The 24,362-nt window shown below is 41.8% G+C and overlaps 2 protein-coding genes across 6 annotated transcripts in view; one reads left to right on the forward strand and one right to left on the reverse strand.

Moving 5' to 3' along the window:
- The first annotated feature begins 4,913 nt into the window (after positions 1–4,913).
- Positions 4,914–24,362, forward strand: part of DNM1L (dynamin 1 like) — a 59,736-nt gene continuing 40,287 nt past the window's right edge. For all 4 annotated transcript variants that reach the window (XM_049882800.1, XM_049882801.1, XM_049882802.1 and 1 more), the window contains exon 1: positions 4,914–5,127. In XM_049882800.1, the coding sequence (XP_049738757.1) occupies positions 5,026–5,127 (102 nt within the window). In that variant the 5' untranslated portion in view covers positions 4,914–5,025. The remainder of the gene's footprint in view (positions 5,128–24,362) is intronic.
- Positions 7,709–24,362, reverse strand: part of YARS2 (tyrosyl-tRNA synthetase 2) — a 70,699-nt gene continuing 54,045 nt past the window's right edge. The window contains exon 6 of one of the 2 annotated variants that reach the window (XM_049882807.1): positions 7,709–11,333. The gene's annotated coding sequence lies outside the window, so the exon portion shown is untranslated. The remainder of the gene's footprint in view (positions 11,334–24,362) is intronic. The other variant, XM_049882808.1, reaches the window with a different exon arrangement.

The raw sequence follows: 24,362 nt of genomic DNA on the forward strand, positions 1-24,362 counted from the left end.
CACTGCCACCACTGCTGCTCCGTGAATGGTGCCTGCAGGTTCCTCGTGATTCAGGTCCAGTAACTCCTCTCTGCTTCTGAATGGTCTCTTCCTCCCTGTGCCCCTCAGTTCATTGTCTAAGCTTGCCTTCAATGCTCAGGGCTCCCAGCTTGTCACAAATATACTCGTTTCACTTGTTTTTTCAGGTCTTTGTTGTAAAGAGTGCTTGCCTGAAGCATCTGTCTATTCCGCCATCTTGGCTCCACCTCTCTGGATTTAGGAAAAATTTTAAAGGTGAATATTCTCTCAATTTATTCCATGTGGTAGGGAACATGATTTCTGGCTGCAGTGATTCACATCTTTATGGTTCCATAATCAGAGAAAGAAAATACTTCCATTTGAACTGAAGTTAAATTCTAAGGGAGGGACTCTAAATGCTCCAACTGAGTCAGGTCCACCTCTAGACCAATCACCTTAACAAGGCATGGTAGGCAGAACAATGGCCCCCAAAGATGTCCACATGCTAATCCCTGGGACCTGTGAATATCTTGGCCTTATATGGCAAAGTGGACTTGGTAGATGTGATTAAGAGTACAGACTTTGAGATGGGGAGATTACCCTGGATGACCCAAAAAGTAGAGAATTTTTTCTGGCTGTCAGCAGAGATGTCATGACAGAAGACTCAAAGAGATGCAGCATTGCTGGCTTTGAAGATGTTGGAAGGAGGCCATAAGCTGAGAAATTCAAGTGGCCTATACCAGTTGTCATCTAGTGATTCCAACTCATGGTGACTCCATGTGCATCAGAGTAGAAATGTGCTCTGCAGGGTTTTGATGGCTGATTGCTGATAGCCAGGCTTTTCTTCTGAGGTGTCTGTGGATGGACTCAAACCTCCAAACTTCCAGTTAGGAGCCGAGCATATTAACTGTACCACTCAGGGATTCTGCAAGCGGCCTCTAGAAGCTGACAAAAAACAAGGAGATGGACTCTGCTTTAGCTCCCAGGAAGGAAAGCAGATATTGATTTTAGCACAGTGAGACTCATTTTAGACTTCTGACCTGAAGAACTGTAAGATAATAAATGTGTGTTGTTTTAAGCCACTAAACTTGTGGTAATTTGTTAAGGAAGCAATAGAAAACCAATACACCAGAGAAATCCAGTGGAGATCTAGTTTCTGTTCCTCCTCAGAGTCACTGAGTCCCATCTGCCCTGAGGCAGCTTGCTTAATGGAGATGTCCTACTACCTCTACTACTGCCCATTCCCCTCAACCTGCATGCATAAGCTGGTTTGAGAGAATGCAGATGATGTAAAGACAGAAGCAGAGATAAGAGGTGGAGAGAGTTCTGATGTTGCCTGAGCCCCTGGCTCTAGTTGTTTTTGAGGCCAAGGCCATGCTGTCCCTTTGGTTATGAAAATTAATTCATCTTTTTGCACCAGTTACCTCAGTTTAAATTTCTGTCATCTGAAACCAAACTGTCCTGCCTAAATCATAAACCTATCGTGAGAGAGGAGCCCTGGTGGCACAGTGGTGAAGAGCTCGGCTGCTAATCAGAAGGTCGGCAGTTTGAATCCACCAGCTGCTCCTTGGAAATCTTATGTGGCAGTTCTACCCTGTTCTGTAGGGTTGCTGTGAGTTAGAATCGACTGATATAGTGAGGGAGGGATGGCTGAAGGACACGAGTTTTTTAAAAAGCTTTCAGAGACTGCACCTGATAATGGCTTAATTTGTTTTTATAACAACCCTATTTTAGATGAGGAAGAAATATTTTTGGCTAAACGGCTTTTCTACAAACAACTTTTCTGAACTTAAAATGTGGAAACTCAAATTGGTTTCTTTTGTTTGTTTCCCTCCAGTGAAACTCACAGTATCTTGCTTTAGGTTAAAAAAAAAAAAAGGTATTAAATTAGAGCCACTCTTTTTTTTTAAGGCCTCATCATTTCCTATTTCTGCAGTATAAAACACTTTTCCCTCTGTGCCTCATTAATAAGTACTCTAGAGAATAGACAACCATAACGATTTTGCTTAACCCTGATTGGCAGTGGTGGTAATAAGAAGAGTTTTGAGCCCTGGCCATGTGATCATTCTTCCTTCTCCTGGAAAAAGATGGAATAAAAAAGCTGTCACTATTGTTCCTGAAGCATGTTAATACAAGGCTCTGGATGTTCCACCCAAAAAGATAATTTATAATTTAAATGGAAAAAAATATATAATGTCCTACAATATTCAAGATATTTCTCTTTCTGGAACATACGTATGCTTGCTCGTTTAATTTTGCCACTAACAAATATGAAAAGACTCTGTCTAATGGTGCCTTGAAAACAGTTGTAGTTGATTTTTGCATTAGGGCAACTTTCCCCTTTAAAGCAGTTACCAAGTTATGCCCATGGAGTGTCACAATGAGCCTGCCCCCTTTCTCTGTGTGCCTTTTCTTCCTGGAGAGAGTTTGGACTACTGGGAGAAAAAACAAAGAAGATAAGTCCCATCAGCAGACGGCTGAGAAGCAAAGTAGGTAATATCTGATTAGTATGTGGTGGGATTATTCAACAGGAAATAAAGGGACTTGGAATGAAACTCTTTTGTCTGCTATTGCACGGAATTTTGAAAATTTTCTCTCGCTATTTTAAAAAAGAATCAAAGAGATAAGGATGCTCTCTAAATGTGGCAAGATCCCAAAACGCCACTATTGGACCTTGAGGTCTCAGCTTAGATGGTATTTTGTCCATTTTTCCCAAAATATTTATTGAGCATCTGCCATGGGCCCTACTGAACAAATCAGGCATGTTCCCCAGAGTAACTGTGTATAGCTGTGCAGATGAATGGTGTCTTAGGCTTGGTTCTCTAGAGAAGCAAAACCAGTAAGGCATATAAATTTATATATAGAGAGATTTATATCAAGGAAATGGCTCACACAATCATAGAGGCTGAAAAGTCCCAAGTCTGTGGATAGAGGTTTCTATGGATCCATGTAGCCACGGGGGCTGGTGAAGCCAGGATGGGCAGGTTGGAGAGCAGGGCTCCCGCTCCCAGGCTGTGAAGATTGATGAATCCCAAGGTCTGCAGATAAGCTGATAGCTCAAGTCCCAAGAGCCAGAGGTCAGCTGAACAGGAGGCAGCCACAGGATCCAGAGAGAGCAAAAAAGCCAGAAGTCTGTTTATATTTGGATGCAGGCTACACCGCTAAGGAAAATTCCTTTCAACTGATTGGCTACTCACAGCAGATTCAATCATGGGAGTGATCACATATAAACACAGAATCATGGCTCAGCCAAGTTGACACACAACCATAACCATCACAAATGGCATCTGCTGGAATTGTGTAGCACACAATTTGCAATATTGTAGTGATGCCTTTATGGCTCCTGCCTTCATGGAGGTGAAATCTAGTAACTACTTCTAGGAAGTCTTGCTTGAACTTACACTCTTCCCCCTCCTCCTCCTCTCAGACTGGAAAAAGTGCTCCTATTATTTGCTCCATAATACATCTAGTTGTAACACTTTACAAATTTATCCATAGTGGTGTCATTGCCTGTCTCCTTTGTTAGACTGTAAACTCAGTGAGAACTGAGATTATGACTATCTTGTTCACCACTTAGGAGCTAGAGATACACTAGTGAATTCAACAGACCAAAATCCTTGCCCTGAAGAAGGTGATGAACTAACAGGAAAAGAGAGACAATAAACAACTTAAATACATAGTACGTCAGATGGCAATAAATGCTATGGAGAAAAATTTAAAAAAGGGGCTCTTTCCTCATCTGCTTTAGGACTTCGCTAAAGTGTCATCTTTTTTACTCTGAGTGAGATGGGAAACTTTCGGAGGTTTGGAGTAGAGATACCTTTTGTCTAAAAACATTTAGTATTAGAACAGTAGGCACTTTTAGGAAACCCTGGTGGCCTAGTGGTTAAGTGCTATGGCTGCTAACCAAAAGGTCAGCAGTTTGATCCGCCAGGCGCTCCTTGGAAACTCTATGGGGCAGTTCTACTCTGTCCTATAGGGTCACTGAGTCAGAAGGAATCCACTTGACGGCACTGGGTTTGGTTTAGGCACTTTTAGTAAAAAGCAAGTAAAGCAGTTAACAGATCTCCATTTTGTCAGTAACCAGGCCACAGCAAATGAAGATTTATACGGAATGTAGAGAACACCCCAATCCTTCCCCTCTAAAACTCTCATACTCTAAGATTCCTCCTGAAAATGTTTTAACAAAAACCTTGGAGAACCTGCCCTTGTGACCTAAGCTGTTTTTGTGTTTTTGCACTTCAACCGTCTAGTATTAGCATACAGATTTCTTGCACTCCTTTGGGGTCTGTGGCTATGAGCCATTCTTCAAGCCTTTCTAAACTGCCCTTCTAAACAACTTTCATAAGGAAATGACATTTTGAATAATCAAGAGAGACCCCGCTCTATTTAACACAAATTCACATGTGACACTTCACACCTGTTACATGGGGTGGAAGGAGCCCTAGTAGCACAGCGCTTACGATTGGAACACATGGAGGGAGAAAAATGGGCAGTCGGCTTCGTAAAAGATTTACAGCCTCGGGAACTTTTTGGAGGCAGTTCTACTCTGTCCTACAGACTCGCCATAAATCGGATTGGCCTAAACCTCAAACGGTCTGGCTTTTTTTTTTTTTTTGTCATGGGGTCGCTTTGAGTCGCAGCCTACTCCACGGTAGCTAACAACAACAACATGCCCCGGGATCAGACACAGCTTCACTTCTCAGCCTTTAGATATGAGACCATAGAACATCCTTGCCCCCGGAACCCTTTCCTCCCCGCAGGGTATCCGGCCCGCTCCTTGCAGCCTCCTGGAAGAAGCAGGCATCGGAGTTCCTCTGCAAAGGACTACGACTCCCGGCAGGCTTTGTTTCTGTCCACTTCCCTCTTGGCGCATGGCCTGCCGGGAGGGGTAGCTGGCGGCCTTGGTCCAATGGGTGCCGGCTCCAGAGAAGAGGGCGGAGGAGAGGAGAAAGGAGGCGGATTCTGGGCCCTGTCCCCATTCATTGCCGTGGTTGGCCGGGCTGGGGTCTCGTCTTTTTGGGAGTTATGGAGGCACTAATTCCTGTCATCAACAAGCTCCAGGACGTCTTCAACACGGTGGGCGCCGACATCATCCAGCTGCCTCAGATCGTTGTGGTGGGAACGCAGGTGAGCGACGAGGCCGGCGTTCGCCGAGGCCAGAGCCGGGGGAGCGGGTCTGGTCGGGGCTGCGGCAGCGTCCGTTCCCGGGCCAGCGTTTGCGGCCTTTGGGAGCATGGGGGCCCGGGACACTTCAGGCTCTGCTGCGCCTGCCAGCCTGAGGCTGAGAACCCGGGTCCCGGTCGGGAGACGAGAGGCGGAGTCGGCGTGGTGGGCCCGGCGGCCCTCGGGGGCGGAGTGAGGGAAGGACTGGTCGGCAGGCGGAACTGGAGCCCGTGGGGACCGGGCGCGGCTCTGTCCCGAGGGCCGCTGCTTCCAAGGGCACCTGGGGGACGCGGGGTGCACGCGGGGCCGCACTGGTCTCTCGGTGGGCTGGTTAGCCCCGTCTCGGTTGGTTTCGGGGCGGGCGGGGGGTATGTTTTTATTTCCAACCTTCCTTGCCGTGCTCAGGGGCTGCGGAATCAGTTTTGGAGCCACGCATTTGGAGCTGAGAGGCCGCCCTTGTGTAGCGAGCGCCTGAGTGGTTTCCTGCGGTGTAATCCCTATAGGTTTCAAGAACGCCGAACCAGTTAAAAAAAAAAAAAAAAGCATATATTTGGAGTTATGTGGGTATTAGAAAGAAAGGAATATCCAGTTTTTCTGCGAAGGCTGTGGTTTTTATCTTCTACAGTTTTGTGATCGTGACCTAAATTGGGCATCAAGGCTCTGTGGCCTTTTCAAGTTGGGTCCCATAGATAAGCACTTAATTTTTTATATGCAGAAACGTTGAGGAAATAGGTTATTTTCAGAGTGACAAAGGAGACACTTAAGTTTCATATTCATTGCTTGATGCTTTTCTAGGTTGAACTGGAATCACAGAACTTTTATATTAGAGTTGAGAAAGGAATTTTTGAGAATACTTGGTATACCGATTTTAAGTGCTTTCATTTCTTAGTATGTTTTCTATTGAGAAGATGACGGTTTCCTCATTAGGTACATTGCTACATCTTGTTACAGAATTAAAGTGTAGAATATAAATATTATAAGAAGGAAATTATTATGCCTTCAAAATACTGTAGAGTGTATCCAAACACTGGAAACTTTGGGAACCACAGATATCTTGTACTTTTTAAAAATAGTTCAGGCAATAGAAATTCTTTCAGAAACACTTCGTTCATTTGCTTTAGGATTGGTATAGATTCTGCTCAATTCTATCTATATATCCTAGAGTAGTATTTGTAACACAATATTTCTAATGATGATTGGAGACTCTGAATCATCAGACCTAATAAATTATGAGTAGTATTTATATTAAGCATATTTTGTTCACTGCTTTGTTATTATCCCATGGAGTAGTCTGGAGCATGTAGTCCAAAAAAGCAAACGCACTGCCCTCGAGTCGATTCCAACTCACAGTGACCCTATAGGACAAAGTAGAACTGCCCTATAGGGTTTCCAAAGCTGTAAATTTTCATGGAAGCACATCTTTCTCCCTTCCCGCATCGGGGCTGGTGGGTTTGATCCGAAGAACAGTTTGAAGCCAAGGGCTTTAACCGCTGAGCCACCAGGGCTCCTTTTGGGGTATGTAGTAGGTGCTCCATAAATATTTTGAAGGAATTGATATTGCTCACTGTAACTAGGTAATATTTTAAAGACACTGGGACTTTCTTGGCACAGTGGTTAGGAGCTCAGTTGCTAACCAGAAGAAGGGTAGTTCGAATCTATCAGTCGCTCCTTGGAAACCCTATGGGGCAGTTCTCCTCTGCCCTGTAGGGTCACTATGAGTCAGAATGGACTCGATGGCAACGGGTTTGTTTGTTTTTTTTTTGGTGGGGGGTGGACTTTCGTCATCAAAAGTGATCTGTTTTTGTAAATAGAATTATGAGATAATATAAATTAAATCTTCTTTAGTAGAAATGTGAAAATACTTCCTAGCTGCAGATGGCTCCTGCAGACCAGGAACTTTCCATATACTTTTAAGAACTACTCAGAGCTTCAGTAAAACAATAAGGGCTATAATGTGTCCACATAAATAGTTTAAAACAAGAAGGAATTTACTTACACAAAATAGAGTTTATTTCAGTAAGCCTGTTAGTTGACAACATTAGGAAGGGGCAGGGTAGAAAGTCCCTGAGTGGTGCAAATGGTGAAGCTGCAAAACCAAGGGTTGGAGGTTCAAGGCCACCCAGAGGCACCTGGGAAGAAAGGCTTGGTGATCTACTTCTGAAAAATCAGCCTTTAAAACTCTATGGAGCACAGTTCTACTCTCACACACATAGCACCACTATGAGTCGGAGGTGACTCGATAAAAAAATAAGTGGTTTTTAGGGTAGAAAAGTAAAAAGCCACCATTCTGAAAGCTATTAACAGGCGCTAGCAAAAACCATATTTGTAGTGACAGTATATGCATGTTGATGTTTGAAATTACTTAGAAAGGATATGTTTTTAGACTTGATTTGATAAGGGTTAACTCCATCGAAGTACTTATTAGCTGAAATTCATTTCTTTATTTTTCAGGTACAGGAGAAATAAATAAGAATAGAAACAATGTTCTTTTTTGTTTGTTTTCATATTTTCTCAATGTGTTGAAAAAAATCTCATCTGCTTGCTTTGAATGCTAGCATACCACTACTTTGTCATCTATGCCATTTTTGGTCTTTAATGTGTAACATTCATATATACAAGACATGCCTCACATTCATATTTAATAGAATAGTGTACAGTGAGAGAGTTCTAGACGTAAGTGTTCTGTACTTAGTTCTGACTAGTAAACTTCTCATTGACAGGCATCATGTCTTTATACCACAGGCGTAGACCCTTTCTTAAACATTACCTACACCTTAAATGGCTGCAGGTCCCATCTTGTTGAACTTTTTTTTAGCACAGTAATTTTCAAATTTGACTGTGTATAACAATATCTTTGAAAATAAGTTTCTTAGACCTTCCATCCCAAGTGACCTAGGTTTTATAAATCTGGGGTGCACAAGGCACCACAGGAGACTCTGATGCAGGTGGATCACAGATCCTAATGTGAAAATGTAATAATGCATTTTTGAATTTTAAAAATCACCATATTGGGAAAAACAGGAATAATTTAGGGAAGTGAGTTCTAAGGGCTTACCACCATCCAGTACCATGTTGATTTTGGTGACATTCTTGTTCCTAAATATCAACTCTCAGGCAACCTTTGTTGTTGTTAGGTAACACCCAGTTGGTTCTGACTCATAGTGACCCTGTGTACAACAGAACAAAACACTGCCTGGTTCTGCACCATCCTAACAATCGTTGCTGTGTTTGAGCCCACTGTTGCAACCACTGTGTCCATCCATTTCACTGAGGGTCTTCCTCTTTTTCATTCACTCTATACCAAGCATGATGTCCTTCTGCAGGGTCTAGTCTCTCCTGACAACACGTCCAAAGTATGTGAGATGAAGTCTCGCCATCCTTGCTTCTAAGGAGCATCCTGGCTGTACTTCTTCTCAGGCAGATTCGTTCGTTCTTCTGGCAGTCAATGGCATATTCAGTATTCTTTGCCAACACCTTAATTCAAATGCATCAATTCTTCTTCTCTCTTCCTTATTCATTGTTCAGCTTTCCCATGCATATGAGGCAATTGAAAATACCATGGAAGACGCACCTTAGTCTTCAGGGTGACATCTTTGCTTTTTAACACTGTGAAGAGGTCTTTTGCAGCAGAGTTGCCCAATGTAATACATTGTTTTATTTATTTATTTTTAATGTTGTATTATGGCTTGGGTGAAAGTTTACAATGCATATTAGTTTCTCATTCAACAATTTGTACATTTTTCGCAGCATTAGTTGTAGTCCTCTAGATGTGACAGCACTCTACTCGTGTCCTCCCTGAGTTTTCTATTTCCATTCACCCATCTTTTGTGCCCCTTCCTGCCTTCTGAATTTGGTGTTTGGAAAAATGTTGCCCTTTTGGTCTCATATGGTTGATTGTTCTGAGGAGCATGTTCCTCATGGGTATTGTTGTTCACTTTATAGGCCTGTCTATTATTTGGCTGAAAGGTGATCTCCGGGAGTGGGTTCAGTTCTAGGTTTGAAGGATATCTAAGGGCCATAGTCTCGGGGGTTCTCTATCAGAGCAGTAATTCTGGTCTTTTTTATGAATTTGAATTTTGTTCTTCATCTTTCTCCACTCTGTCCAGGACCTTCTACTGGGATCCCAATCAGAGCATTCTGTATTCGTAGCTGGGCACCATCTAGTTCTTCTGGTCTCAGGGTACTGGAGGCTGTAGTTTGTGTCATCCATTAGTCCTTTGGACTAATTATTTCCTTGAGACTTTGATTTCTTCACTTTTCTTTGCTCTGAATGGTAAGAGACCAGTAGTTGTGTCTTAGATGGCCACTTGTAAGCTTTTAAGACAACAGTCACTATTCACGAAAGTAGGATATAGAACATTGTTTTTATGGACTATGTTATGCCTACTGACCTAGATGTCTGCTAAAATTATGGTCCTAAGCCCTCAAGTGCATTGACTCAGTCCCTCGAGGTGTTTGGTTATGGCTAAAAAGTTATTTCATAACTGGGCCCCTATGTGCTCTACTATAAACCAAATCAAACCCAAACTCGTTGCCATCGAGTTGCTTCCAGTTCATAGTGACACTATAGGACAGAGTAGAACTGCCCCATAGGGTTTCCAGGGAGCAGCTGGTGAATTTGAAGTGCTGGCCTTTTGCTTAGCAGTCAAACTTATAACCACTGAGCCATGAGGGATTTATTTTCTACTATAACATGGATGTATTTGTAGCACGTACAAATGTACTCTACCAAACCTGTATGTGCTTATAGGTGTGCTCCCATATGCTATCGCACACCTGTTCAGCTTACATATTTACTTGTGTATCTACTAATAAATTATTGTTTGTTATTACTGTTATTGCATGATTGTGTATGTAATAGTATTTACCACTGTTGCCTTGTACTCTTGTATACCTTTCAGAATCTTCCTTTGCCTTGTTCATGTTGTGCTGACTTCACCCGTATTGTGTATTGTCTTTCCCTTTGTCCAAGTTAATACGTATCTAGTAATTTCCCCTCTATCTAAGGCTGGGTTCTCAAGAGAAGCAAAACCAGTAAAGAGTATAAATATATATACAGAGAGATTTATATTAACGAAATGGCTCACGCAGTTGTAGAGCCTGAACATCCCAAGTTTGTGAATCAGAATAGAGGCTTCTCCTGATTCAAATAGCTGCAGGGGCTGGCAAACCCAAGATTGGCAGGTTGCAGAGCAGGGCTCTTGCTCACAGGCTGTGAAGATCAACGAATCACAAGATTGGCAGGTAAGCTGCTAGCTCAAGTCCCAAGAACCGGAGGTCGGATGAACAGGAGGCAGCTGCAGGATTCAGAGCAGGTAGAAGTCAGAAGGTCCACTTATATTCAGATGCAGGCCACACGCCCAAGGAAACTCCCCTTCAACTGATTGCCTACTCATAGCAGATCCCGTCATGGGGGTGATCACATATAAACACTGAGAATCATGGCCCAGCCAAGTTGACACACAATCGTAACCATCACAGTCCACCCCTTGTCTACTTGGCACATGTACACATCCTCCCAAACCCTACATAATCTCTGAATAAAGACAATTACAAAGTCATACTTGCTTCTAACATGATACCACTAACATGCTTACAACTGAAAACACACTAGCTCCGTTTATGTCTTATAAGTGAAGAAAACAAAAATATTTTATGCATACACACAAAGCAGAAATACTCATAACAATTACAGTCTTCATTTCTGCAACTGGTCATGTGGACGTAACTGGTATTCAGAACCACCTTGTTCCAGCACCATTCCATAGTCCCTTTTCCTTCAGCAAGCACCCCAGCTGGTCGTGGTGGGGTGACCCAAGCCTTCATTCCTGAAGGGTCTGGGCCATTAGTATTCATGTCGGAATTGGGTTGCTGTGGTTTTCCACTGACTTTAATCACAGGGCATGGTAGTGTTAAGAGATACCCTAAGGAATCTCCTGTATTCCATACATACTCTTCTTTACCTCCATTATGTAATATTAATCCAGTTTCCTCTTGGTAATCAGGATCAATCACACCAACCAGTATGATAACTCCCTTCTTTGCCTGTTGATCCAGAGGCATAAGGAGCCCAAAGTGGCCAGGTGGCATTCTTAGCTTCCAATTCAGTGGAGTCAGTGATGTGTCTCCAGCTGGGAACATTCCTCCTTTTGGAACTAAGACCTCTAAACCTGCACAGCATAAGGTCATGGGGGACAGGAAACAAAAATCTTGTGAGTGGTTCACTAGGGATAATAGTGAGTGGTGCCACTCTTATTTCCACCCTTTGATTGCTGGACCCATGAATCCTGGCTATGGGAGAAATAGCTCCATATATTGGACACTGGCTTAGAGGATATACAGCCTCCTGAAGGATACTTCCCCAGCCCTGCAAGGTATTGCCACCTAGCTGGCACTGTAATTGTGCCTTTAGGAGGCCATTCCATTGTTTTATCAAGCTAGCTGCTTCAGGTTGATGGGGAACATGACAAGACCAGTGAATTCCATGAGCATGGGCCCACTGTCACACTTCATTTGCTGTGAAGTGAGTCCCTTGATCTGAGGCAATGCTGTGTAGGATACCATGACGGTGGATAAGGCATTCTGTAAGACCATGGATGGTAGTTTTGGCAGAAGCATTGCATGCAGGGAAGGCTTATCCATATCCAGAGTAAGAGTCTATTCCAGTAAGGACAAAATGCTGTCCTTTCCATGATGGAAGTGGTCCAATGTAATCAACTTCCCAACAGGTTGCTGGGTGATCACCTCAAGGGATGGTGCCATATCGGGGACTCAGCACTGGTCTCTGCTGCTGGCAGATTGGGTACTCAGTAGTGGCTGTAGCCAAGTCAACCTTGGTGAGTGGAAGTCCATGTTGCTGGGCCCATGCATAACCTCCATCCCTGCCACTTTGTTCATGAGCCCATTGAGCCATGACGGGAGTAGCTGGGGAAAGATGATGACTAGTTTCCACAGAAGGTGACATTGTATCCATTTGATTGTTAAAATCATCCTCTGTTGAGGTCACCCTTTGGTGAGCATTCATATAAGACACAAATATCTTCACTTCCTTGGCCCTTCCAGAGAGGTCTTTGCACATACCTCTTCTGCATAAATCCCTGTCTCCAGTTTTTCAATCATTTTCCTTCCACGTCCCTGACCATCCAGCCAAACCATTGGCCACAGCCCATGAATCATTGCACAGTCACATACCTGGCCATTTCTCCTTCCAAGCAAAGTGAAAAAACAGGTGCACTGCTCAAAGTTCTGCCCACTGGGAGGATTTCCCTTCACTGCTGTCCTTCAGGGAGGTCCCAGAAAGGGGCTGTAGTGCTGCTGCTGTCCACTTTTGAGTGGTGCCTGCATATTGTACAGAACCTTCTGTAAACCAGGCACAAGTTTTCTCTTCTTCAGTCAACTGATGATAAGGAGCTCCCCATGAAGCTATAGGTGCATACTGGGAGGTGGAAGGTAATGTGACAGGAGTGGAGACCATGGGCATTTGAGCCCCTTCCTCATGCAACTTACTTGTGCCTTCAGGTCCTGCCCAGGCCTAATCTTGTATATACCACTTCCATTTAATGATAGACTGCTGCTGTGCACGTCCAACTTTATGACTCTCTGGGTCAGACAACACCCAGTTCATGATGGGTAGCTCAGGCTGCATGGTGACTTGGTGTCACATGGTTAAACATTCAGTCTCTACTAAGGCCCAGTAACAAGCCAAAAGCTGTTTCTCAAAAGGAGAGTAGTTATCTGCAGAGGATGGCAGGGCTTTGCTCTAAGATCCTAAGGGTCTGTGCTGTGATTTACCAATAAGAGCCTGCCAAAGGCCCCAACCAGCATTTCTATCTGCCACTGACACTTCAAGCACCATTGGATCAGCTGGGTCGTATCGCCCAAGTGGCAGAGTAGCTTACACAGCAGCCTGAACCTGTTACAGAGCCTTTTCTTGTTCTGGGCCCCACTCAAAACTAGCAGCTTTTTGAGACACTTGATAAATAGGCTGGAGTAGCACACCCAAATGAGAAATATGTTGCCTCCCAAATCCAAAGAGGCCCACTAGATGCTGTGCCTCCTTTTTCGTTGTGGGAGCAGCCAGATGCAATAATTTATCCTTTACTTTAGAAGGAATATCTCGACGTGCCCCACACCACTAGACCCCTAGAAATTTCACTAAGGTGGAAGGTGCCTGAATTTTTGTGGGATTAATTTCCCACCCTGTAGCACCCAGACCCTGTGCCGTCGAGTCAATTCCGACTCATAGCGACCCTATAGGACAGTAGAACTGCCCCATAGAGTTTCCAAGGAGCACCTGGTGGATTCGAACTGCCGACCCTTTGGTTAGCAGCCATAGCATTTAACCACTACGCCACCAGGGTTTCCCCCCAGCACGCAAATGTTTTACCAATAAGTACTGAGTCATCAATACTTCTTTCTTATTAGGTCCAGTCAACATAATGTCATCAATGCAATGGATCAGTGTGACGTCTTGTGGAAGGGAAAGGTGATAAAGGTGCCTTCTGACTAAATTATGACATAGGGCTGGAGAGTTCGTGTAGCCCTGAGGTAGGCAAGTGAAGGTGTACTGCTGGACTTGCCAGCTGAAGGCAAACTGCTTGTGATGGTCCTTCGAAACGAGTATGGAGAAAAACGCATTAGCCAGATCAATAGCGGCATACCAGGTACCAGGAGATGTATGAATTTGCTCACATGATGAGACTGCATGTGCAATAGCAGCTGTAGTTGGAGTCACCACCTGGTTAAGTTTTCAATAATCTGCTGTCATTCTCCAAGATCCACCTGGTTTTTGCACAGGCCAGATAGGCGAGTTGAATGGAGATGTGGTGGAAATCACTACCCCTACATCCTTCAAATCCTTGATGGTGGCAGTAATCTCTACAATCCCTCCAGGAATGCGGTATTGCTTTTGGTCTAATATTTTCCTAAGTGGGGCAGTTCTAGTGGCTTCCACTGGCTTTCCCTAACATAATAGTCCTTACTCCATTTGTCAGGGATCCAATGTGGGGATTCTGCCAGTTGCTGAGTATATCTATTCCAATTATGCATTCTGGAACTGGGGAAATCACTACAGGATGAGTTCGGGGACCCACTGTGAGATGGACATGAGCCAAGACTCCATTAATAACCTGACCTCCGTATGCCCCCACTCTGACTGGTGGGCCACAGTAATGTTCTGGGTCTCCTGGAATTATTGTGAGTTCAGAGCTAGTATCCTGTAATCCCTTTGGGGAAGGCTGGGAGAGAGATTAACAGTATAAATTTTTGGCAGTGTACTGGAGTCCTTCCTCAAGGGGCCCTGGCCTCCCCTTCATTCAAGGGGCTGTGAGTCTTTAAACTCACTCAAGTCTGGGAATTGATTGAGGGACTGTGACTCTTTATTCTGGCGATTTGAGTTAGACTGCTGTTCACCTGACCTGGAATTCATCCGTTTGTACAGATCAAGTAAATATTTAGTAGTTTTCCTATTTGTTTCACTCCTAGGGACACTATGACTAAGTAGCCGATGCTGTAAGTCCATACGAGTCAGACTGTTCTGATTACTGCTTTGACCCTGCTGTCCATTACTGTAACCATGCCCATCTTGTCTTTGTGGATTGAGTACCACCTCTTGGCCCTTACTCCCACAAGTTCAGTCAGCCCATTGTAGTTAGGTGTCTTAATTCAGTTAGGGCAGTTCTTACTGTCATCTGATTTACATATAATAACAATCACAACCAGTCTTCAAGGATGCTGAAACTCCCTTCACAAATTTGTTCCTCACACCTGTGGTAAAAGCTGTGTCCTCTGGGCATTCCATGTGTGGGTCTGTGGGTCAAACCTGCTAAATCCACTCTAGCATGCCAATTTCCCTAAGCCTTTGCATACCTTCTTCTACAGTATACAAAGAGAGGTCTGATACTTCAACTTGATTTAGTGTAGGCCACCACAAAATGCATGCTTCAGCAGCCCAACAAAATAAACTATTAGATCCTTTTCTAACTTCTCAAGCTGAAACACTGAATGAAGAATGTGTGCTTAGTGGACCCATATCAATAAACTTAGACTGATCCATCTTTATAATCCTTGCACCATTTTCCCACACCCTTAATAAACATTCCCACACATATTCCCCAGATTTCTGTTTGAAAATATTAGAAAAGTCAAGCAGTTCTTTTGGAGTGTAGTATACTTCCTCCTGGGTCACACTTTTGGGGCTCACTGGGGTTTAAGGAAACCCTGGTGGCATAGTGGTTAAGTGCTACGGCTGCTAACCAAAAGGTTAGCAGTTTGAATCCACCAGGCACTCCTTGGAAACTCTATGAGGCAGTTCTACCCTGTCCTATAGGGTCACTATGAGTCGGAATCCACTCAAGGGCAGTGGGTTTGGTTTTTTGATTTTGGGGGTTTAAGTCTAGTTACAGGTCTAGAAACGAGAATCAGTAGTGTGGAATTGTTTTGAGAACATTCAGCATTGTCTTGTAAAGCACCTGTCTCAGGTGATGCCCCAGGCAATGACTGAAGCAAGGGATCTTTAGAGGCAGCTGGGCTAGAGCTAATCTCATTAGATGGGAGGGGAGGGGCTAATGGTTTTTCTGGGCAGAGTGGTGTAGCAAACAAACATGAACTAATCTATTCAGATGGGAGTAGTTCCGCTGGCAGGAGTGATTTAACAGAATTTAGGGGCTCTCTGCCTCCAGCTTCTTGATTATCTGCCCATGTGTCCCCATCCCAAGTTTCAGGATCCCATTTCTTTCCAATCAGTGCCCTCACTTTAACTTCAGACACCTCTCAAGGTTGGCAGTGGAACTGGCACTATAATTCAGCCACTCTTACAGGTAAAACTCCTGGTTTGGTTTTTGGCAATATTAGCTCTGTTATTATGAGAAATAAGGCTTTCTTTCAAAGCACAAGTGGAAACTTTGAGGTTGTTTATGCGGTACTTGAGCTTTGACTCTGAAGCCCTGAGTGCATCTCTTTTTTTCACCAGTTGTCTAGCAAAAGTAGGACCAGCCAACCAGCTTCCTTATACTTCTTATTCTGACAAAACTGTAGAAAGATAACACATATGTGTTCACCCAGACCCTTGCCTTTCACCAATACCTGATATGTTGGTGGTGAAATTTTGCATATTTGTATCACCACCTCACACCGTGGATTAGCAGTGTCCTCTTTACTGCTGGGACCAGAGTCATCAACATCTTTAAGACTAACCAGACTTGAGAACCAATTTAGAAAACTCATGCTTACAATTTTGTTTCTATAGGACCACTGTCAGTACCAGATGTCTTAGGCTGGGTTCTCTAGAGAAGCAAAACCAGTAAAGCATATGAATGTATATATTTATATATATATATTTAGAGAGAGAGAGAGAGATCAAGAAAACGGTGCACATGATTGTAGAGGCTGGAACGTCCCAAGTCCATGGATCAAGATAGAGGCTTCTCCTGATTCACATAGCCACAGAGACTGGTGAACCCAGGATCAGCAGGTTGGAGAGTAGGGCTCTTACAGGCTGTGAAGATTGACTAATTCCAGGATCAGGAGGCAAGACCGCAAGCCTTCTCCTGATTCACATAGCTGTAGGACTAGTGAACCCAAGATCGGCAGGTTGGAGAGCATGGCTCTTGCTCACAGGCTGTGAAGATCAGTAGATCCCACGATCAGCAGTTAAGCTGCTAGCTCAAGTCCTGAGAACTCGAGGTCAGACGAACAGCAGGTAGCTGCAGGATCCAGAGCAGGAAAAGCCAGAACGTCCACATATATTCGGATACAGGCCACACGCCCAAGGAAACTCCCTTTCAACTGACTGGCTACTCATAGCAGATCCCATCATGGGGATGATCACATATAAACACTGAGAATCACGGCCCAGCCTAGGTGACGTACAATCTTAAACATCACAGGGTGTGTCTACCCGATCTACTGCAAAGCTTCCTTTTTCCCTCCTTAATGTAATGAATACCCATATTGTGGGACTGTGTTTTGAGACTGTAAATGTGCTTTTACCCACTGGTTTTAGAATTCACTCATGTTTTTCTTGCTTGATTCAACTATTGCTGTTATGGTTGCCAACAGTGATTTTTTTAATTCCTTCACTCTTGTATATTTATTTTTTGGTTTTCTACTGTAAGGAAGAGCTTTCTCTTCACTCTCATTTATTTATTTGTAACAACATAGACTAATATTAAAATATGCTATAATCCATATTTTAATTCAGATCATACCGCATAAACTCTCCAAATGTAGTCAAAATATATCTATTTGTTTCCTGTGATAACAGCAATAGGGCAAAACAAACAAAAAACTTCAATTTATATAGAGGTCAGACGTATGGAATCCTTGGATGGCGCAGACGTCATAGCTGGAAAGGATTTTGTGGGTGACAAAAAAGGAGGAATCAGAGGTGATTGTATGATTTTAGGTCTGATGTAATAGAGAACTTCCGAGAAGATTTTGAGAAGAAGGTGATGAGTTGAGGTCTAATCCAGGGAGAGGTAGTTAGTTTGATGTGTGAAACTAAAGCTCAGGGATGGTGTCTGAGCAGCAGATATGGGTTGGGGAGTAGCTGTGTGCTATCACCAAGGCCATACTTTCCAACTACTGATCCTTCTTTGCTTCCAACTTTCACATTCCAGTCACCAGTAATTATCAATACATCTCAAATGCATATTTGATCAATTTCAGACTGCAGAAGTTGTTCAAAATCCTCAATTTCTTCATCTTTGGCATTAGTGGTTTGGTGCCTAAATTTGAATAATATTTGTATTAAGAGATCTTTGTAGGCACATGAATACTATCCTATTATTGACAGTGTTATATTTCAGGATAGATTTTGAAATGTTCTTTTTGATGATGAACGTGACACCATTTCTCTTTGTCTTTCCCGGCAGCGTAGGCCATATGATTATCTGATTCAGAATGGCCAATACCAGTCCATTTCAGCTCAGTAATGCCTAGGATATCGATCTTTATACATTCTATTTCATTTTGACAGCTTCCAATTTTCCTTGATTTATACTTCATACATTCTACTTTCTGATTATTAATAGAGTTTGCAGCTGTTTCTTCTCATTTTGAGTTGTGCTGCATCATCAAATGAAGGTCTTGAAAATTTTACTCCATCCACGTCATTAAGGTCCCCTCTACTTTGAGGAGGCAGCTCTTCCCTAGTTGTATTTTGAGTGTCTTCCAACCTGAGGGGCTCAGCTTCTGTCACTGTATGAGACAACGTTCAGCTGTTACCCCTAAGTTTTCACTGGCCAGTTTTTTCAGGAGGAAATCGCCAAGTCCTTCTTCCCAGTCTAGTCTTAGTCTAGAAGCTCTACTGAAACCTATGCACCATGGGAAACCCTGATATTATTTGAAATACCAGTGGTATAGCTTCCAGTGTCACAACAACACACAAGCCAACACAGTATGACAAACTGACAGACAAGTGGGAGCAGGCAACCTTTGCTGACCCCTGAATGTTTTAGATTTTGATTTCTTAAATTTCCCAAATAATATTTATTTAGATGCTAGAGAGTTGGAGGACTTGAGGAGAGGGCATCATGTTTAAAGCTGTCAGTCATTCACAATTTTTATGATTTAGCTGAGTAAATTGCTTTCCTCTTTCTCTAGCCGAGATTGTTTGTGTGGAAAGAACAGAGAATGGAGAGAGAGAAGGTTGATACTTTTAGACCATGGTGTACTTTGCAGGTGGAGAAAGAGATAAGACTTAAATAACTTTTGTGACCCAACTTGGGACATTTAATCACAATTTTTTAAGTTGAGAAGTGGAAGGGGGAGCCCTTCAGGTATGTAATCCAAACCACTACCCAGTACTGGAATCCCGGTGCAGGTGACATTAACATTAGACTCTGGTTCAGTGTTGGTTGCAGGGTACTTTTCACTCAGCCTTTCATTTCAGTGATTTCGGCACTCCACAGATGAATATTTCAGACAAATATAAAAGGAAAAGGAATCGTGCGTTTTAAATTACCAATTTCCAAACCAATTTTTTAATAATTTTCGCATTTAAAAAATCGAGATATAATTCATATAACATTCAATTCACTGAAGTGTACAGTTCAGTGGCTTTTAATATACTCATAAGGTTGTACAACCTTCACCACTGTTTAATTCCAGAATACTTTAATTACCCTAAAAAGAAGCCCATACGCATTAGCAGTCACTTCCCATTTCCCCTTCTCTCTGGTCCCTGTCAGGCATCAATCGACTTTCTGTTTCCATGGATTTGCCTATTCTGGACATTTCATATAAATGGATTCGTACAATATATGATCATACAAAGTATGAATTATTTACTGTCTTTCTTCACTAACATGTGTTCAAGGTTCATCCATGTTGTAGCATGTATCAGGATTTCATCCTTTTTTATGTCTGAATGATATTCTTTTACATGGATATAGTATGTTCTGTTCATCCTTTCAGCAGGTGATGAACATTTGAGTTGTTTCCATTTTTTTGGCTGTTAATGAGTAATGCTGCTATGAACAGTTGTTTACAAGTTTTTTTTTTAATATTTTTATTGTGCTTTAGGTGAAAGTTTACAAATCAAGTCAGTCTGTCATACAAAACCTTATATACACCTTGCTGTATACTCCTAGTTGCTCTCCTCCTAATGAAACCGCACACTCCTTTCCACCCTGTGTTTCTGTGTCCATTCAGCCAGCTTTTGTCCCCCTCGGCCTTCACATCTCCCTTCCAGATAGGAGCTGCACACACAGTCTCATGTGTCTACTTGATCCATGAAGCCCACTCCTCACCAGTATCATTTTCTGTCTTATAGCCCAATCCAATCCCTGTCTGAAGAGTTGGCTTCGGAAATAGTTCCTACCTTGGGCTAACAGAAGGTCTGGGGACCATGACCTCCGAGGTCCCGCCAGTCTCAGTCAGACCATTAAGTCTGGTCTTTTTATGAGAATTTGAGGTCTGCGTCCCGCTACTCTCCTTTTCCTTCGGGGGTTCTCTGTTGTGTTCCCTGTCCTGGCAGTCATCGGTTGTAGCCAGGCACCATCTAGTTCTTCTGGTCTCAGGCTGATGTAGTCTGATTTATGTGGTCCATTCTGACTCTTGAGATCATACTTACCTTGTGTCTTTGGTGTTCTTCATTCTCCTTTGCTCCGTGTGGGTTGAGACCAATGGTTGCATCTTAGATGGCCGCTTGTTAGCGTTTAAGACCGCAGACACCACTCTCCAAAATGGGATGCAGAATGTTTTCGTAATAGATTTTATTATGCCAGTTGACTTAGATGTCATCTGAAACCATGGCCCCCAAAACCCCACCTCTAGTATGCTGGCCTTCGAAGTGTTCAGTTTATTAAGGAAACTTCTTTGCTTTTGGTTTAGTCCAGTTGTGCTGACCTCTTTTGTATTGTGTGTTGTCCTTCCCTTCACCTAAATTAGTTCTTGTCTACCATCTAATTAGTGAATTCCCCTCTCCCTCTCTCCCTCCTCTCATAACCATCAAAGAATATTTTCTTCTGTTTAACTTATTTCTTAAGTTCTTACAATAGTGGTCTAGTACAATATTTGTCCTTTTGTAACTAATTTCACTCAGCATAATGCCTTCCAGATTCCTCCATGTTATGAAATGTTTCACAGATTCATTGTTGTTCTTTATCGATACATAGTATTCCATTGTGTGAATATACCATTATTTATCCATTAGTCTGTTGATGGGCACCTTGGTTGTTTCCATCTTTTTGCTATTGTAAACGGTACTGCAGTGAACATGGGTGTGCATATATCTGTTCGTGTGAAGGCTCTTACTTCCCTAGGATACATTCTGTCTAAGGAGTGGGATTGCTGGATCGTATGGTATTTCTATATCTAGCTTTTTAAGGAAGCACCAAGTCGATTTCCAAAGTGGCTGTACCATTTTACATTCCTACAAGTAGTGTATAAGTGTTCCAGTCTCTCCACAACACCTCCAACATTTATTATTGTGTGTTTTTTGGATTAATGCTGGCCTTGTTGGAGTGAGATGGAATCTCATTATAGTTTTGATTTGCATATCTCTAATGGCTAATGATCGTGAGCATTTCCTCATTTATCTGTTAGCTACCTGAATGTCTTGTTAGTGAAGTGCCTGTTCATATCCTTTGCCCATTTTTTAATTGGGTTACTTTTCTTTATCTGTGGAGTTTTTACCAGGTTTTCGTATCAGGGTTATGCTGGCTTCATAGAATGAGTATGGTGGTATTCCATCCTTTTCTATGCTCTGAAATACCTTTAATAGTAGTGGTGTTAACTCTTCTCTGAAAGTTTGGTAGAACTCGGTAGTGGATCTGTCAGGGCCAGGGCTTTTCTTTGTTGGGACTTTTTTGATTACTTTTCAGTCTCTTGTTATAGGTTTATTTAGTTGTTCTACCTCTGGTTGTGTTAGTTTAGGTAGGCAGTGTGTTTCTAGAAATTTTGTCTATTTCCTCTAGGTTTTCAAATTTGTTAGAGTACGACTTTTCGTGGTACTCTGTTATGATCCTTTAATTTCAGTTGGGTCTCTTGTGATATCGCCCATCTCTTTTCTTATTTGGGTTTTCTTCCTCTCCTGTTTTTCTTTTGTCAGTCTGGCCAAGGGCTTATCGATTTTGTTAATCTTTTCAAAGAACCAGCCTTTGGTCTTGTTAACTCTTTCAATTGTTTTTCTGTTTTCTATTTAATTTTGCTCTAATTTTTATTATTTGTTTTCTTCGGATGCCTGAAGGTTTCTTTTGTTGCTCTCTATTTGTTCAAGTTGTAGGGATAATTCTTTGATTTTGGCCCTTTCTTCTTTTTGGATGTGTGCATTTATTGATATAAATTGACCTCTGAGCACTGCTTTCACTGTGTCCCAAAGGTTCTGATAGGAAGTGTTTTCATTCTCATTGGATTCTATGAATTTCTTTATTCCATTCTTAGTTTGTTCTATAATCCAGTCGTTGTTGAGCAAAGTGATGTTCAGTTTCCATCTGTGTGATTTCTTTTTCCTAATTTTTCTGTTATTGACTTCTAGTTTTATGGTTTTATGGTCAGAGATGATGCTTTGTAATATTTCAATGTTCTGGATTCTGGTAAGGCTTGCTTTATGGCCTAATATGTGGTCTATTCTAGAGAATGTTCCATGTGCATTGGAAAATAAAGTCTACTTGGATGCTTTTGGGTGGAGTGTCCTGTATATATCTATGTGGTCAAGTTGGTTAATTGTGGCATTTAGCTCTTCCGTGTCGTTATTGAGCTTATTTTCTGGATGTTCTGTCCTTCACTGAAAGTGGTGTGTTGAAGTCTCCTACTGTTATTGTGGAGCTGTCTATCTCACTTTTCAGTGCTGACAGAGTTTATGTGTCTTGAAACCCTGTTGTTGGGTATATAAATATTTAATATGGCAATATCCTCTTGGTATATTGTCCCTTTAATCATTACATGGTATTGTTCATTATCCTTTGTGTTAGATTTAACTTTGAAGTCTGTTTTGTCAGAAATTAGTATAGCCACTCCAGCTCTTTTTTGATTGTTGTTTGCTTGATATATTTTTTTCCATCCTTTGAATTTTAGTTTGTTTGTGTCTTTAAGTCTAAGGTTTGTCTCTTGTAGGCAGCATATAGCTGCATCATGTTTTTTTAAAATCCATTCTGCAGCTCTCTGTCTCTTTATTGGTGCATTTAGTCCATTTACATTCAGTGTGACTATAAATAGGAGTTTAGTGCTGTCATTTTGATGCCTTTTTTTGTGTGTTGTTGACAGTTTCATGTTTCCACTCATTTTTTTGTGCTGAGAAGTTTTTCTTTGTAAATTGTGTGTTCCTCTTTTTCATTATAGTTGAAAATGTTTTTGCTGAGTCTTTGTTTATCTTTTTTATTTTGAAGTGTAGGATTATTCGTCTTCTTTGTGGTAACCTTAATATTTACCCCTATTTTTCTAAGTTTAAACCTAACTTGTATCCCCTACATCGCCTTGATTTCCTCTCCATATGGAAGACATATGCCTACTTTATTTAGTTCTTCTTTATTGATTTAATGTCATCTTTTACATAATGACATCACTGGTTCCCTGTTTTGAGCGTTTTTTTATCTTGATTTATTTTTGTGATTTCCATATCTGAGTTGATATGTGGTTGCTCTTTTCTGTGTTCTAATGTTGGGTTGATATTGGATATTATTTGATTTTCTAACCAGAGAATTCCCTTTAGTATTTCTTGTAGTATTGGTTTGGTTTTTGCAAATTCCCTAAACTTCTGTTTATCTGTAAATATCTTAATTTTGCCTTCAAATATTTGAGAGACAGTTTTGCTGGATATATGATTCTTGGTTGGCAATTTTTCTCCTTCAGTGCTTTATATATGTCATCCCATTGCCTTCTTGCCTGCATGGTTTCTACTGAATAGTCCGAACTTTTATTGATTCACCTTTGTAGATGACTTTTCACTTATCTGTGGCTGCTCTTTAAAGTTTCTCTTTATCTTCGGTTTTGGCGAGTTTGATGATAATATGTCTTGGTAACTTTCTTTTGGGATCTCCCTTGTATGGGGTTCAATGACCATCTTGGGTAGATATCCTTTCATCTTTCACGATGTCAAGGAAGTTTTCTGCCAACAAATCTTTAACAATTCTTTCTGTATTTTCTGTTATCCGTTCCTGTTCTGGTATTCCAATCACTCGCAAGTTCTTCTTGATAGAGTCCCACATGATTTTTTGGGTTTCTTCATTTTTCAAAATTCTTTTATCTGATTTTTTTTCAAATATATCGTTGCCAAGTGTTTTATCATCAGTCTCACTAATTCTCCATTCCACTTCCTCAATTCTGCTCCTCTGACTTTATATTGAGTTGTCTAATTGTGTAATTTTATTGTTAATCTTCTGAATTTCTGATTGCTGTCTCTCTATGGGTTCTTGCAGTTTATTAAATTTTTCATTATGTTGTTGAATAATCTTTTTAATTTCTTCAACTGCTTTATCTGTATGTTCGTTGCGTTTTTCTGTGTGTTGCCTGATCTTGTTCCTGATGTCTTGAAGAGTTCTGTATGTTAATCTTTTGTATTCTACATCTGGTAATTCCAGGAATACATTTTCATCCAGGAGAGTCCTCGATTCTTTGTTTTGGCAGTTTGTTGAAGCAATCACGGTCTGCTTCTTTACGTGATTTGATATTGACTGTTGTTTCCGAGCCATCTATATTGTATTAATTTGTTTTGTGTTTGCTCACTGTGTCCTAGTTTCTTGCTTTGTTTTGTTTTGATA

This window comes from Elephas maximus, chromosome 4, assembly GCF_024166365.1.
Source record: "Elephas maximus indicus isolate mEleMax1 chromosome 4, mEleMax1 primary haplotype, whole genome shotgun sequence".
Taxonomy (NCBI): domain Eukaryota; kingdom Metazoa; phylum Chordata; class Mammalia; order Proboscidea; family Elephantidae; genus Elephas; species Elephas maximus.